The 17,946-nt window shown below is 39.0% G+C and overlaps 1 protein-coding gene across 4 annotated transcripts in view; it reads right to left on the bottom strand.

The window, feature by feature from the left end:
* Window positions 1–17,946, bottom strand: part of Znf148 (zinc finger protein 148) — a 119,664-nt gene that overhangs the window by 44,582 nt on the left and 57,136 nt on the right. For all 4 annotated transcript variants that reach the window (XM_034514947.2, XM_076942840.1, XM_034514948.2 and 1 more), the window contains exon 5: window positions 4,629–4,754. In XM_034514947.2, the coding sequence (XP_034370838.1) occupies window positions 4,629–4,754 (126 nt within the window). The remainder of the gene's footprint in view (window positions 1–4,628; window positions 4,755–17,946) is intronic.

The following is a 17,946-nucleotide window of genomic DNA, read 5'->3' as shown; positions in this document are numbered from 1 at the left end:
ATCTGTAATACAGAACAAAAACAGATTTAAAGAGGCAAAACAAAGTGATGCTGAGTAGCTCACAGACACAGCGATATAACAGTGAGTGGTTTGTCCTTAAGGAATGAGACAGTGAAGCAATCAAAAGCAGCTGAGAGAACACTTCCAAGTCTAACGCTTGTGTCTCCATTGTGAGGGGAAAGAACAGTCTTCTCATGGGGCTGTTTTACAAGATGTATGACTTTAAAGGGTTTATAACACCAGCACAAAGACACCAAAAGATGATTACGGTTAAATGGACTATTTTAGTTAAAATGAAATAATCTTTGCGCTGGGGATATAGAGTTTAACAGTACAGTGTTTTTTGAGCATGCATGAAGCTCTAAGGTTCCCTCCCTCATCCAAAGAAGAAATTTAGCATTTGAAAAAAACAAGTATCCACAATTTCCTCTATTTTCATAAGTAGATTATTTTACAATAGAGAAAATACCTTAACCTAGATAATACTCCCCAACTCAGTGACAACACATCCTTGCCTACTTGAAGATGACTAAGGTTCTGAACATAACCACTGCTTAGTGCCTGTGGCAGCTGATGCTGGCAGAACAATGTTAACTATGTCACTGCCATAGTGACATAGTTAACATGGCGTGAGCTCTGATGTGTTCAACAGAGCCCCATCGAAGTACATTGGTTGTATTTCCTGTACAGATCCCGTCTGACACAATGACAGCATACACTAAGGACACTGCTGCTGGTGGGCGAAGACTGAGGTTTGGAAGAGGTCTTGGTGGAGAGTAGCCCTCCAAAGATAATAAACTCGAGTTCTCACACCCATCTATTACATATTATTCCTAAACATTCCACTCTCTGACAACCTTCCCCTCAAACTTTGAGAAACTTAAAATTGGAAAGAAAAAAAAAAAAAAAAAAAAAAAAAAAAAAACCTCTCAACACATTGATTTACAAACTATAAACCCAAGATAAACTTGTTTATCTTTAATGAAAATGGCAGAATAAGTTACTTCAATGAAATATCTTATATGGTACTAACACATACCTGAGGAGTAACAGAACCCAGATTATGCCTCAAAGTCTAACATTTCAGACACAAAGAAACCACTCATCTAGGGAGCTAAAGATCCATGTTGAAACTAGCCACACTTTTCTCTGTCCACTACATATAACATTTAACAACAATTTGTGTGAGTTTTTGTTGTTGTTCTTGTCTTTTTCTAAGACAAGGTATCTCAGGGTTGGAGAGTTAAGAGCATTGACTGCTCTTCCAGAGGTCCTGAGTTCAATTCCCAGCAACAGATGGTGGCTCACAACCATCTGTAATGGGATATGATGCCCTCTTCTGGTGTGTCTAAGGACGGCTACAATATAGTCATATAAATAAAATAAATAAATATTAAAAAAAAAAAAAAAAAAAACAGGGTCTCTGTATAACTTTGGTTGTTCTATAACTCACTATGTACACCAGGTTGACTTTGACAAACAAGAGATGCACCTGTCTCTGCCTCCCAAGTGCTGGGATTAGAGGAATATACCACCACCATACTCTGCTGGAAACAATTTTAACGATTTTTAAAGTAACTATTTTTGTTGTTTTCATCTGTGTCTGCTCTGTACTTCACTGTTCTAAGAATTCCCTGAAAGGACTGCCCTTAAATGCTTTCCTGTGTGTATTGTACTTAGAACACTTAGTTCTCATCTGGCCACTAGGATTGGGACAAAATACCTTAGTGATGCTTTTAGAAATCTTCAAAGAACTGACTTAGACAAGATTCCAGTAATGGTCTACTAGATAGTAATCATCTAGACTTCAGTGAGACTTTCAGAAGGTGGGGCTGGTGAGTTAAGTGGTTAAAAACATGTACCATTCTTGCAGAGAGCCTGGGTCTGATTCCCAGTGCCCATGTCAGGCAGCTCACAACCACCTGTAACTCCAGCTGCAGGGAATCTAATACCCTTTTCTGTCCTCCAAGAGTAGCAGTATTCATATGCAAACACACATATAATTAACAAACAATAAAAACAGGTACTGAAAAGAAGGCTCAGTAGTTAAGAGCACTTGTTCTTGCAAAGGACCTGTGTTTGGTTCCCAGCACACAAGGTGGCTCACAGCCAGCCACCTGTAGCTCCATTTTCAGATGATCCAATATCCCCTTCCGACTTCCTCAGATACTTGATTTACACACATATACCAAATAAATCAATCTTTAAGAAAGAAAGAAAGAAAGAAAGAAAGAAAGAAAGAAAGAAAGAGAGAGAGAGAGAGAGAGAGAGATCCTTTTTAAAAAAAGAATTAACAGAATAGCACTAGCAAAACAGGGCAATAAAATAGTAGGAAAATAATAACTGAGCACATATTTTGAACAGAGGGTCCTAAGAGATGGCTCAGAGGCTAGGGGCATTTGCCGCTCTTCCTGAGCACCCAGGTTCAGTTGTGAGTGCTCACACAGCAGCTCACAGCTACCTGTCACTCCTGTTCCAGGGGATCTAAAGTCTCTTCTGGTGGAGATACACACTAGGCATGAATATGGATATACACATACATGTACACAAAATACATATACAATAAAAATAAGTAAGTAAATAAAACATAAAATCTTAAAATAGATTTCTCATATGTAAGCAGGGAGCACAAAGTAGCACAATCAACCATCACCACAATTTTGGAGGTTAATTTTTTATAAACCCTGAAATGACTCTGACAAATGTTAATGTAAAGGACAATAACAATAAAAACTTCATATTAGTCATTGAGGAAAAACAGTGTAAGAATCAAAAAAAAAAAAAAAAGGTATGTGTGTGCAGGGAAGAAGGGGGGGAAATTTCATAAAATGTGAAACACAAAATGTCAGACAAATGAGAAAGATGAATTTACTATGACCCAGTGTGGCTCTCGTAGTGGCTACAAAAGGCCAAGCCTGACCCTCCAGGCTCTCAAGAGTGCAGCAGGCCCGGCCACAGACGCTCAGTCAAGATACAATGTGCACAATGACTCTGGAAATCAAGAGTATAGCCCTTGATTCCATAAACAGACAGCATTGATACATATATAGCATCGACTTTAAAAAGGTGTGCACAGCAGTGTTCAACAAAACAATCATTAATTATTGCATAATCTTGCCAAAGTAATTTATTACAGTTAATAAAAATGCTTAAAAACTTTACAGAGTTGGGAGATATGGCTCAATGATATAATGTTTGTCTAGCACGAGCAAGGGTGTGTGTGTGTGTGTGTGTGTGTGTGTGTGTGTGTGTGTAATATCTACCATTATAAAACCAAAATTACTATTGTTAACTTAAGTACAAAAATGGGTTACACATACTTTACAAGTTGAAAAATCAGGCAATTACATTTACTAAATTTTGTAGACAGAAAGGGAATATGGCAGAAACATAACTCAATTATTTTATATAATAAAATGCCATAGGCACATGTTCTGTATCCCTAAGACAGTAGCAAGGGGTGTCTTTCACAATGGGGAATGAGAGCAACGGGAGGATCTCCTAGTCTACTGATATGTTAGCAGTCTGCTCTTGCAAGCCAGTACTACTAGCTGCTCTTGCCACCATACTATCAAGTGTACAAGACAGATAATGATTATGATTTTAAATAAGAACTACAGTAAATAGCCATAAAAAAGATCCTGTTACTTAATCAGTAGAATAGTGCATGCCTATAATCTTAGCAATCAGGAAATGGAGGTAGGAAGGCTTCAAGTTCAAGGCCAGGCTAATCGAGATCATAGCAAGACTCTGTTACAAGGGGAGGGGGCGTCATATATAATATATTTAAAGGGAGAACTGAAGACGCAGCTCAGAATGCCAAGCACTTGTCTAGCATGCATAAACCCTTTATTCAATATCCAGTACTGTATAAAATTATGCATGGTGGCACACTCCTGTGTAATCCTAGCACTTACGAGGTAGAGGCAGGAGAATCAAAAACAAAAAGTCATCCTTGGCTACATCTTAAATTCAAGTCTAGTTTTGGCTGAGATCTTGCTAATGAAGGGATAGCTTCTTTACTACATAAGATAAACCATGGGGGAAGTAACTCTGAAGATGAATCACCACTGCCACATACTACATGCCACCACGACACTGACACTGCAAGGCGAAGCACCAAAGAGGACCACCCTAAGAGGACCAACCACATGTTCATTCAGCCTCCCCCTTCAAGCTCCAATACAGCTGTGATAAAATGCGATCTCTGCCCTCGGGGAGCGTACAGTCTATTAAAGGTGTAAATGATCATGAAACATTAACATCTTGTATTAAAATATGAACAATAAACAAGGATCCTACATATCTTGTTAGTTTATAAATACAAGGGAGACACCAAAAGATGAAACTTCATTTTTAGGGAAAAAAGGAAGGGGAAATACAGATGAGGGGAGGGAGAAGAAAAAGGGAAGAAAAGGGGGGAGGATTGAAAGCCACAGCCCACCACAGTTACACAGGTATGCATCCTCTCTCCTCTACTCCCTCCTACAGAAGCTGGCATAGCACACCATACTAACCCACATTAAGACCTCTACATCTGGATTAAGGTCCACATAGGTTCTGCCCACAGGAGAAGCCAACTGTTAAAATGAAAAGGTTAGTGACCACACCTTAACACAGTCTCTTACTTTTGCAGGAGAGCGTTGCTTCCGCTTCTTCTTTTTCTGTAAGTCTACTGGCTCTCTGACTTGTTTTTTGTCTCTCATCAGTTGCTCAGATACATCAGTAAAAGTAATTTCCTGCTTTACACTTATCTGTTTAAAAAAAACAAAGCTGATTTTAGAAATGCATAAAGTCCAATGTGCATTCTGCAGAAGTACAACTAACAAGATAACCTGAGGGGTAATTTTGGGATGCTAGGACATCTCTCACAGGACAGACGGAATAAGCCTGAGGATGGACTCCAAGTAGGTTCTGCATACTTCAGTCTATACTTCTTTAATTGTTTGAAACTAGCCAAAAAGCTTGGACTGGTTGTTAAGTCCTTGTCATCTGTTCTTTCTCCCTATATATGGAAACCAAATCAAACCAACCAGGATAAATTCCACTGTGATGAGGGATGAAGAAAATCGAAGCACAGGACAGTTAGCCAACAATGTCAAGAGAATGTTCAGAGACAAGGGGTGCATATGTGTCGGAGGGTGGGGGGACGTGGTCAAGAATTGAAATGGCATGGTTAACATGTCCCTGTACTTCCAACATTTGGAAGGCTAAAGGTGGAGGAGGGGATCATGAGGTTGAAGCCAACCCAGACTGCATACCGAAACCTTGTCTTAAAGTCAGTAACACACACAAAGACACTTGTGTTTACCCTTCCAAGAGTAACTGAAGCCAGGAAGTTAGGAGGAAATGAATCTTACCCATGGTTACCTGACACTAATTTCCCTTCACTAGATTTCACACGCATGATGCTTGTGACAAGTATGACTGCCAAGAGAATTTCTTCCATGTCTTTGACTCTGCTCTATAAGGGCATGTTTACTTTTAGGTATAAACACCCTGCTCTGTTCCCCTATAAGCCTCTGACATTAAATCCTGCCCCTTTCTCATATACTACTTTATCATTGGTCAGGAAGCCTATAGGATTAGCTGATACTCAAGGTTTTCTCAAGGTTGAGAATACTACACAGGGGAAAATTTTAACAGGCATTTAGAAACTGCTTTTGTTAAAAAAAACATGCTGACTCTTTACTTGGGCTTCAAGGTAACTAAATTCAGGATAAAAGCCTGGCTTCTCTTCTTTGGTTTTATGTCTGTCTCCTTTACTTTGGGTTGCCTTCTTCCCTCTCCAGGAGTGTCTGTATAATCTATCTCATCTCCTAAATGGTTGACAGCATAGATAAATCATTGATTGTCCTTAGCCTTTCTTTTTGAGTCACCTTGGTTACCCAGAACAGCATACCCTCACAAGGAAGAGTTCCCTGGAGGAGAACTAATCCTATTCTGATAAACACCCATCTGAGTAAGCAAGAGACTTCTTCAAAATCAACTAGAGCTAAGACACCGGTCCACCACCTGCCGGGAAAGGACTGCTCACTCAGGACTGTTAATTACCTCCTGCCACTGCCCCACTTTACAAACACCCCAATTCCTTTAAACCCAAACCTCTTGTTAGTGCTCTAAAAACAAGGCTTAGCACACTGGACCTCTGGGTTGTTCTCTTCTTCCTGTGTTCACACTGAACAAACCTCTGCTTTCTGCTTTTCACACACACAGGAGAAAGTCTTTTGTGATATCCCACCTCAGAATTGTACTCTTATCTTCTGCTGAACCTACATAATGTTTTCAGAGTGACTGAATGTATATATACACCAAGTAAACAAAGTGCTAAAAAAATCATTAATAGGCAAGTTGAGAAACAAAAACAGAGTATATGAAACTGAGAAACTTTGTTGAAGTAGAGAAAAGATTAGTGATGTCTTAGAAAGGGATATCTCTAAGACTGAAGAGCACAGAGTGAGGTAAGTGACATCAGTGTCCTTGCCACAAGCAATTAAAGGACTAACACTAAGGTTATAAGCACAAGAACGGTTAGGTCCCAACAAAAGTCAGTACAGTATTGGGAACTAATAGTTAGACATTTTGATGTCTTTTTTTTTTTTTTTTTTTAAGATCAAGAAAACCACAAAATTCTAAAAACTGATTATATCGAAAGAAAATTAAATCAAATGGAAGCAATGTTTTTCATTTATGCTCAATATTTTTTTTATTTTTCCCTTTTCTATGCTCAACATTTCCTAGCCTTTTCAACAAATCATTACCAAAAATATAATTATAAAGTTGTATAAGGTTTTATCCAAGACATAATACTTACTATACAATAATTAGAGAGACAGAGTCCAGGAGACATACAATATCAACAAGACTGTTATCCTGTCTTCAAATCTGGGTTCCAGAGCTGCTAATCTTTAAAACAGCAAGGTTCTACCTATGGTTAGTGATGGTACAGTTAATTATCATTGGACTGAGGGTGCTAAGTCAACCTCCTCCTCACTGCAACCTTTTAAACATCATTAAAATGAATACAAAAATTCTGAAATTTTGTTAAAAATACACCAGAACCCTTTGAAAACCATCTAAGCAAGCACAAATGCTAATTATTTAAATGTCCTGACAAGAGCAGAATGTCTCTAACTGCCTACTTGACCAGTCAAACACTGGGCCCCAAGAAACTGCTGTTTCCCTAGGGAGGAGGATGGCCAAAGCCCAAAGTGCCAGCCAGGGAAGGAACTGTCTCCTAGAAAGGGATTTCACACAGATTTCAACAAATTAACAGGCCACCTCAGGACAGACTAAAGCCCAGACAAAGACAGTCAAATGTTAGGCAGAGGTGTGCTCTGACCAGGGCTGCTAGCTAGGAAGTTATACTCTGCTCTGTGTTTTAACCTAACTCTCATGTCAGAACCCTAACCATGGACTCGCATCACCAGCCCTCTCTCTTTTCAGTGTAAGGACACAGACTGGTTTTCTTTTCTGTGTTCTTCACTATTGCTTCTGTCAGCTGCTACGCTGTGAACAGGAGATTGGGGCTCATTTGTTAGGGACACTGAAACTGAGTCTTGTGCCCCCAAAACAACAGTGTGGTTACACTTTCAAAACACTACAAAAAAATAGGGTACCAAAGATTCAGAGCATCTCACAGATTCAGCTGCAAGACAGTGTGGCAGCTGAGGACTCATGAGTAGAAAGCTTTAACCTCAGTGAGCCTAGAAGGGGTCTTAGACAGATAGACAGACAGACAGACAGACAGACAGACAGAGGAAATGGAAGCAATGGTGAATTTCTGAACTAAGATCTATGAAATCACACGGCAACAAGCAAATGATTTCTTGGCTAATAACTGTATCAGGCTGCAGCGTTAGACAGTTATCTTGGTGCTAGAAGGTAGCACAGAATAGTAACTCACCCCTCAGCACTGAGGTTCCCTGAAACAACCATACATCGAGGCTAGGCACACAGCAAATAGAGGTGAGAGAGAAGACAGCTGTGCAATTGTTCCAATTTCACAGGAACTCCAAAAGGCAATTCTGAGACTTTGTTGTTGTTGTTTATAAATTGATAGGAGAAACACACACACACACACAAACTATATCTCAGCTTTGAAGGAGCAGAGGCAGGAGGATCTCTGTGAGTTCCAGGGCAGCCAGGACTAAACAGAGATCATGTCTCAAAAAAATACCAAAACAGAAAACATAGGAATTCTTTAATATAGAGTTAAGACGGACTCATAAGTAAGTTCTGCAGGTGACAGCTCTTCCTGAGCACACAATTTTTTTAAAATACAGTTTTCCTTACACATACAGGAAAAGTGATCATATTAATACAACCTTTCAAATATGAGGCACATGTGCAACATAAAAGAGGTACAAACCCAGGCAGACGGTAAATTATAGTTTTAGAATAGTCCCAAACATTTGCTACTATAATGGAATAATGTAACTATGTTCAAGTCTCAAGTACATAGTCCATCCAAACACAAACTACACTCAGCTAACCCTCCTTACTGCAAACTTTTACAAAAAGGTTTCTACAAAAAGAACAGGGATGAGTCAAAGAGATGGTTTAGTGGGACAAAGTCACTGCTGAACAAGCCTGGAGACAAGGGTTCAATACTCGGAAGGCACAGAAAGGTGAAGGAGAGAACCAACTTCACAAAGTTGTCCTCGGATCTCTGCCCACATAACACATTATATACACAGAGAGATAATAATAAAAATAGTAGGTTTTTTCAAAGATGCTGGAAAATTCAAATCAAGAGCAAAAAGTATGAGAGATAAAAGTACATTATATACAGGATGAAAGAGTTTCAATCTTCCCCAGTCCATGCAACACTTCAACAAAGATCTATAAAAACAAGAAAACTATGTAAATGTGACAAAGATATTCATTAAGTCGTCCTGCCCTTTCCTTCAGAGGTTCCCCCTCACCACCTTTCTGTTTTGCAGGTTTCTCTGTGTAGCCCTGGCTATCCTGGAACTCACTGTGTAGACCAGGCTGGCCTCAAATCCAGAGATCTGCCTGCCTCTGCTGCCAGAGTGCTGGGATTAAAGGCGTGCACTGTCACCTTCACCACCACAGCCACTGCTACCGCCTGACACTGACAGGGAGGTTTTTGAATTTTAAGAAACTTACATGTAAGATCTCATAAACTCGAAGGTGATCACAAGATTTTTTTAAAGTTAGATTTTATTTTATTTTTGTGAACATATGTGGGTGCATGATGAGTCTATAAGATGCAGGGTCCTCTGGAGCTCAAGTTACAGGAGGCTCTGAGCACCCAATGGAGGTGCTGGGAGCTGAATATTGGTCCTCTCCAAGAGCAGCAAGTGCTCTTTTCTTTTCTTTCTTTTTTTTTTTTTTTTTTTTTTTTTTTGGTTTTTCGAGACAGGGTTTCTCTGGATAGCCTTGGGTGTCCTGCAACTCACTCTGTAGACCAGGCTGGCCTCGAACTCAGAAATCCGCCTGCCTCTGCCTCCCAAGTGCTGGGATTAAAGGCGCCACCACCGCCTGGCTCAGCAAGTGCTCTTAACTGCGGAGTCATGTCTCCAACTCCAATAACCGTGATTTTTCACCCTCCCACCTCTACCCTCTGCAGGTCGTGCAGGTTGTGCGCCTTGTCTGGCATGTGAGGCTGGAGATGGGCATCTGAGTGCTTGGAAGCACTCTATTAACTGAGCCAGCTCCTCAGCTTAAGAAGCCTTGCTGAGAAATCACTTTCATGGTGTTTATTTTCCCAAAAACTAAATATAATATTAATAAAAGCAGGTATCAAAAAATGGTGAACATCTGAAGAAACTAGGTAGCCAGATTTTTGAAAACCATAATAGAATCTAAAAAACAGTCTGCAAAATACATCAACTTTTTGTTGTTGTGGTTGTTTTGTTTTTATTCAAGACAGAGTTTCTCTGTGTAACTTCGGGTGTTCTGGAACTCGTTCTGTAGACCAGGCTGGCCTCAAACTCCCCAATGGTGAAACTAAAAGCGTATACAACCACTACCCAGCTAAAGTATACCAAATTAAAGAAAACAAACAAACAAACAAAGAACAAAATAAAAATCCCAGGTGTCACTTGTCATTTGATATTAACCATACCACCCAGTCCCTTACAGCACCCTCATAACCTAAGAGCCCAAATTTCAATGCATTTTCTACCTAAAAAATAGCAATATGACTCCCAAGCCCATTAACCAAACTCAAATATTTCTCCACTTAAAACTCTAAACCCTCTGTTCTTGCCCTGGCAGGCCCGCTCCTGCCCTCCTGTTGCTTCTTTGTATTCTTGCATACTTGAACATAAAGAGCCTTAGTAAATTTAAAAAACCCTTTCCTTCATTCTCAAGCCTGAAGTCTAAATCAAGCCCAGAGTCCAGAGTGACTTTAAAGATTCCATATATACAGAAAACATTCTTGGTTATAATTCCCTATATTCTGTACTCATCTCATGGCTACTAAGAACCTGTTTGGTACTAAATTCAGTAAAGCTAAAAGAATACAACAAAATCCTACTGAGATCTTATGTGCAAAGTATCACTCTAGATGTAAAGAACACATTTTAAATACAAGGTCTCCTTTTCCTGTGTCTTTAAATGGCATAGTTCTGAATCCCAAGGGAAAAATTACACTGACTGGGAGAGAGACAACACGTGTCACTCTCTAACTAAATGAATGAATAGTACAGAGAAAAACAACAAAGGCAGAATCAGAAAACGGTGACAACCTGACAGGTTTCATGGATGAAACAAGAGACTTAATTAGATTTGCAAGTCTGTCATTACATATTCCTTTTCATTTTTACTTCCAAACTTGCCTCCCTCCCCAGCTTTCTCTTCTCAGACCTAATAATGTTATAAATGTAGTACACATAAATATCACCTGGCACTTTAATGAGGACTACATATTTTCACTTATTCTCCTCTCTCCAGAAGGAAGCCGGCCAACTCCTTGACAGCGTTTGGCCCTGTCTTTCACATCCCAACACCCCACATGCTAACCTAGCTACATCACCAACTCTGCTAACTTAGGACATCATCTCATTAAGAGCCTTCTACAAACATATTAATATAAACTGTTTCTCTAGTGAGAAACAGGGTAACACTGTCCTGTTAGCAATGAATTAATAACTAGCTCCTAATCTCAGCTTTCATGATTTTATGTGATCTTCTAGCAAACACATCTGGACTTACTCATCTCTCCACTTTTGGAGAGATGTATTCTTGTCAATTTTCTCTCAATTTCTGAGTCCTCACTCACTGACCTTCCAGCTTCCCTCTAACTCTTCTAATGGCTCCTCCCCATCCATCACCAGGTTCTGTTGCCTCACTACCTCCCTACAATACCATGCCTGGCACTATCAGCTCCTTTCCTTCCTCTTAAAAACACCACACAATGTCTACTATAAATTCTTGTGGACCCAAATTTTTCTAATATCTATCTTTCCTAAAGCCAAAGATTTTACAAGACTCCATGGTTAGAATATACAGAAAATAACTGGCTCCAAATTTTACAAAGTGGTTATGCTAGGATTCAAAGTAGTGTATAGCTATACTGTGTACATACTATAGAGAAGGAACCTGTCCCAAAACAATGTCTGGGAAACAAGCTGAATCAAGATGATCACAAGTATAAGAAGCATTAAGTGTGAAAAGAAAACTAAAACACAATTACCTGTAACACAAACATACTAAGCTAAAGGAAGAATGCCAGCAGTGCTGGGGATATTTATTGAGTATAGGAAAGGAGAAACTAAGGCAGGAGCCAGGAAGAAAAGGGAAACTTCAGTGACTACTCTGGACAGGAACTAGATACAACCAGCCAACAGGGAGATTTCAAAATCTAAGCTCCCAAAGCTACAGAATAGCTTGGGGAGGAGAAGCTGATGGGCAGTTGTTTGTGCATTATGAGTTGCACCCTCTCCTCTTCCGGACCCATGATCACATGCGAACTCTTATAAGGAGCCATCTCTGTCAGGTGAAGAAGTAAACAGTCCTTATGATGGTGAGGAGGCTGAGGAATCTGCAGTCCACATTCTGGTCTACTTCCCAAGCATATTTATTACTATAAATGTAATGATTCTGCAATATTAGCATTTTACAGTTAACCACAGACAAAATGAATACAGTGAGTATGTCAAGTTATCCTTTCAAACAAAGTAATGTTGATTACTTCTCATTGGAATTCTACTCTTCTAACCTCCATGACATCGTACCAACTTAAGTTCTCTCCTTTGCCTTGTGGCAAGGGCTTTGAACTGGTTCAGTAATAAACTTCTAGTAAGTTTTACATCAATGATGCCTCAGTGTGGGAGTCTCCTGAAGGGCTCTGACACCTTCTCCAGGTCATGTTTCTTGATCAAACAGCAGTTTATGGTTGTTTAACAAGTGAGGGTATCAGAGACTGGGTGTAATAGTAAGTATGGGAACCCAAACATTTTATATCAATCTAGACAATGAAGAGAGCTGCAAAAATGCACAACTCACTTCTCATTAACATTTTTGTTCTATGAACATTATTTTTCAGGGCTGTAGAGAAGTTAAGAGTGCTTCTCTTGAAAAGCACCTGAAATTGGTTCCCAGCACCTACATCACATGGCTCACAACCACCCCCAGTTCCAGAGGATCAGATATTCTCTGGCCTCCAAGGGCACCTATAATGCATATGATACAGAGAAATTCACACAAGTGCACACATACACCTATAAATAAAAATAATAAATAGATCCTTAAAACAAAACAAGACTAGGCATGGTGGTGCCTTTGACCCCAGAATTTGAGATGTAGAGGCAGGTGGATCTCTTTGAGTTGAAAGCCAGCCTGGTCTACAGAGCAAGTTCTAGGCCAACCAAGACTATATAGAAAAACCTGTCTCAAAAAACCAAACCAAAACCAAAATAACAACAAAAGGTTGGAACTGAGAAATGGTTTGGTGGCTGGGAATACATTCCGCTCTTGCAGAGGACCTGTTTTGTTTGAGTCCCAACATTCACACTGTGGCTCCAACTGACTGTAGCTACAGCTCCAACTCTCCTGACCTCCATAGGTACTAGGTACACACGTGGTACAAAGGCGTACATACATGAAGGAAAAACTCAAAAGCAGAAAATAAATCTAAAAATTTTTTAAGTTTTTTATAAACATGTTACTACTTAAAAACTTTTGTCAAACATTAAGATAAAACTTTAATTTTTTTCTGATAGAGAAAATTCTAATGCAAAAGCTCTCACAAGTCCTCAGTTTAACAGTGTGAAGAGGAGTTCCAACAACAGAGTGGAAACTGACTTAGACACTCCTTAGTCTTCTCTTCCTCCTCCTTCAGCTAATCTCCTTTGTAGAGATGCTTGTCCCACTAAGATAAGGCACATGTATGAAGGCTGTGCACACACGGGCTGAGCAGACATACCTGTACTTCTTAGTTCCACTGGCTGAGACTGCAAGAAGGAATGACACTCACTACATCCAGCACCCAGAAATTAGTTTCTATCATTCAATATACAATAGACCAATGACTACTTAGCTGATTCCACATCTAGGACAGGAAAAACCAGAGTGTGGTGAGAGCTAAACTTGCATTTCTGCGGTGCCAGAAACTCAAGTGCTTAACGAAGGGATCATAAATGTGTCAAAAGGAGCCACATGAAAATCCCTAACGGCCCAAACTGGAGCAATATAAACAAGCAAATAAGCAATGGCTACACTGAATTTTAATCCTATGAAATAAATATCTATACTGAAATGATAGAGTATCTCATCAAAGATATTTAACAATTACAACTAAAAACATTACCTTTACAATGGGGAAACCTGGCAAACACCATCTTAAATGAAGTTACAGGCCACATATGTCCCCTGACAACCCAAGGGTGATACAGGATCACGCCTGTGGCACTGTTAGAAATGCAGAGCACTGGGCTCCCCACACCAGGTACTACCAGGGCACTAAGGATACTGTGAACTGGAATGGTGGGTAGAGGATACATAGTCTCTAGACTGTTACAGATTTACATGTATACAGCAAGGTTAAATTTTAATCTCACTGGAAAACAAAACTAAGGCCCCCAAAAAGATTAAACTTAATGCTTAAAACTGTACCGATTAAAAGAGAATGTAAAAATCTAGGGACACAAAGCAAGCTCTTGCGTTCTGTGCATTATTTCTTACACTCACACCGCCAGTAAGTTCAGTGAGGCCTCTCACTCCCCCCCCCCCCCCAATGCTGTACAGTTTCAAAACTAGGATTAGAACCAAGACCTCTAGTGCACTCAGAAAATGACACTAGTAGTGTCTGACTGCACAGGCCTGCACACATCTGGGCCTCTCAGTGTTCCCTCACATAGGAGGGTTTATAGCTAGTCGCTGGTTGCTAGGGAAGGGAAGTGTCATTTTCTTCAGTGACACAACCACCAATTAGCCACTGTCTACCTGTGCTGTGTAAACAATCCTGACTAAACTGATAGGCTCTCCACATGCTATGCACAGGGGAAAAAGGAATAGGTGACAGCAATCTACAATTCATGATGCTACCCATTAGTTCAGTCATTTCCTCAGCTGTCCACTGGAGCAGTAACAGTACCCATTTCTACAAAAGAGAAATCAAACAAAAAGAATCCTTGAAAGATCCTAAGGCACCAAATAAACGTATCTGTCATTAATCATCACCACACACTGAGGAGTGTGGCTTCTCAGATATGCAGAGGGTTACTAACTGCTACAAAAGCCCCATTTATACAAAGTGCTTTCTAAAGTTTAATACAGCTAAAAGCTCATTAATCTTTCCTTTAAAATTCTCCTCCCAGGGCTAGAGAGATGGCTCAGGTTAAGAGTACTACCCACGCTCTTCCAGGGAACTAGGGTTCAATACCCAGCACCCACACGGCAGTTCACAACTATCTGTAACTCCAGTACCAGGGGAAGGATGGGGTGTCCGAAACCCTCTCTGGCTTTTGTAGGTACAAGGCATACATGTGGTGCACAGACATGCATGCAGGCAAAATATGCATGTGTACATTAAAAGGAAAAGATTATCCTTCCAATTTCCCTGCCTTTCAATATTTTAACCATGTCCAGGGCTGGCAAGCAGTTCAGCAGGTGAAGTAATTGCTGCACAAGCATGACAACCTGAGTTTTATCACAGAGCCACATATAGACAAACGGATGGAGAACTGATAGCTCAAGGTCATGCCATGGCACACATACACAGCCAAAATTTTATACACACACACACACACAATTTATTTATTTCTGGTTCACTTTTACTTTTTTTTTTCTCTAGCCTACAAGGACATTTGTCACTTTTGGGGGAATCATAAGTGAACCCAGAAACATATTTTAAAATTCTTCTGCTATACTACTTATAAAGATACTAGGTTGGAATTTTCAAATACCACTACAAAAACTAAATTCATTGGGTTTTTCTTTGTGAATTATAATTTAACCAATATATTTCCAAAGCCTAAAGAAACCCATATCAAAGAAATAAAAACCATAACAATGTCCACAATATATTATGATAATAAAAACTACAAAATCTAATACTTGATAATAAACTATGGTTATTATAGTTTATTGGTACTATATTTGATTAACATAAATGACAGAGAAATATTCATGGTGAAGGTTAAGTGGTAAATAGAAATAAATATGAAAAGATGTTTTAAAACTTTATGCAAATATACACATATGTTTGGGGCCAACTTTGTCCAAACACACAAATACTTACACAGGAAAGCAACAACAAAAGAAATACTGCAATGTTGCCAAGGAAACATTAATAGTGGTTATTCTAGGGTAGGCTAGTTACAGCTAGTTTTGTTCTTTATGTTTTCAAACCTTCAGTATTTTCTCAGTAAGTGTGTATTGCTTTATTATCCTAAAACGGCATCAAGTCCTATCTAGTACAAGTCCTTATTGTTAAAAGTAAAGCTGTCTGAGGAATGGTACCACATGGCTGCAAGCCGCATACTTGTCAAGTGGAAGCAAGAGAAGCAGGCGTCAAACCATCTGCAGCTGCAGTGAGTAGGTCAGCCTACATGAGGCCCTGGACATAATAGAAGAATAAATAAGTAAGAGAGAAGGGGAGAGAGGAGAGGGAGGGGAAAAGTAAAAGGAAGGGAGGAAGAGAAGAAACACAGTGAGAAAGGCATGCAGGGGGAAAAAAACCTTCTATTACACACTCATTATTATACACTGATATACCCAAACAGCTACCAATGGAAACCGAAAGAAAATATCTCTTGGTTAATTTACAAAATTAAACAGCAATCAGAAAAAAAAAGTTTTGGTTTGGTTTGGTTCTCATATCACCTGCGAAAACTCAAACAACAGTACATAGATGAAGTGTGGCTAAACAGGACAAGTTAGCAAACTTCACTAGTTACCAGTAAAAGGAAAACTAAAGCCACATTTCATTACACTATACAACTAAAATGGTTATAGTGAAAATCTAGTACATGACAAGACCAGATACCAAGGAGGAGCAATCTTTATAACTTGTCAAACCAATCACAAACTTCGAGTGGAGCAGGACACTTGCCAAGCTACAAAACTTTATCCTGAGGAAACAGGCAAAAGCAGTAAGTACAAATATGAACAGAAACGCACATCCCAAGGATACTCAAAGAAGCACTTCTCTGAATGGTCGATATCTAGACACAATCTTTTGATGGAGAGGAGTGTTGAGGATTAAAACTAGTTCTTTCCGCTTGGCTGGGCAAACAATCTCCACTGAGCACACCTACAGCTCACTCCAGAAACAGTCTGCAGTAACACTAGTCAGGACTGAGAATAACCTACTAAATGCATCAGATGGCTCATCTCATAAGCAACAAACAAAAACAGAGCACACACTTATGTTTATATCAAAATCCAACTCAAGCAAGCTAACAGACCATGATAAAAGCACCAAGGTAATGGGAACTGGATTGGGGGCAATGTCTCAGGGTTACTAATGACTATGTCATGATTTAGGCACATGGGAGTTATTTTTGACTAAATTTATCAATCTTAAATTTAGGAACTTAACAATTTATCCAATTTTTTATGAACACTCTGATTTAATATACATACATACATGTACAGAAAGAGCCTACATGTGTGTACAGATACATGTACAAATGTTCCTTTTATCATTATTTCACTCAAACAGACCTAGCAACAACATGTCAAGTAAATAACAGTATGTCATTTAATTACTAAAATAAACAAAGCAGTTTTATATGTGGTGACTTGAAAATCAATACAAAGTATCATTAAACACAATTTCAAAAGTGATATGATGGAATTATCATTAAAATAAAGACAATATGTCTTTAAAGCATACTATATAAAAATAAATATACCAAATTAATATTTTCTAGAGTATCAATATTAGTAATCTCTTTGGGATCAGAATAGGCAAAAGATAGAAACAAGAAATCCCCACCCATTCATCCAGACACACTAGTATGTGTGTATTTCTGGAGACCAGGCATTCTACATCAGCACTCTATAACTGAGCTACATAGAAGTCTAAAGAACATTTTCCTTTTCTGTGTGTAATTATTCTCATTAATAATTTGTATCCACCTATGGGAGTAAAAGTATAGTGAATTGAGTCAGATTAGTTTAAAACCAGAAGAAAATAGTTAAAAGCAGACTTTGCTAGGTTTGCTCCCTAAAACAATCAACTATAAATCAAGCATTCTTTAATCCAAAACTACAAAATATTCCGATGTAAATAGAACCTGGCAATCTTGACTTCATGTATAAGGCTACACTCAAAATGCACAGTAAAACTACTAAATAAAATTATCTCCAGGTTTCATGTAATAAGTATAAGAAACAAAAATGACTATCTTATTTTAACCCAGGTCCAATCACCAAAATCTTGTTATTCAAATGTTAATATCCCAAAATTTTTAAAAAAATGCTAAAATACTTTTGGACACAAGTGTTTGAGATAAAATATCTCAACCT

The sequence above is a fragment of the Arvicanthis niloticus genome, chromosome 12 (genome assembly GCF_011762505.2).
Source record: "Arvicanthis niloticus isolate mArvNil1 chromosome 12, mArvNil1.pat.X, whole genome shotgun sequence".
In the NCBI taxonomy this organism is placed as follows: Eukaryota; Metazoa; Chordata; class Mammalia; order Rodentia; family Muridae; genus Arvicanthis; species Arvicanthis niloticus.
This window is presented reverse-complemented; position numbering and strand designations above follow the sequence as displayed.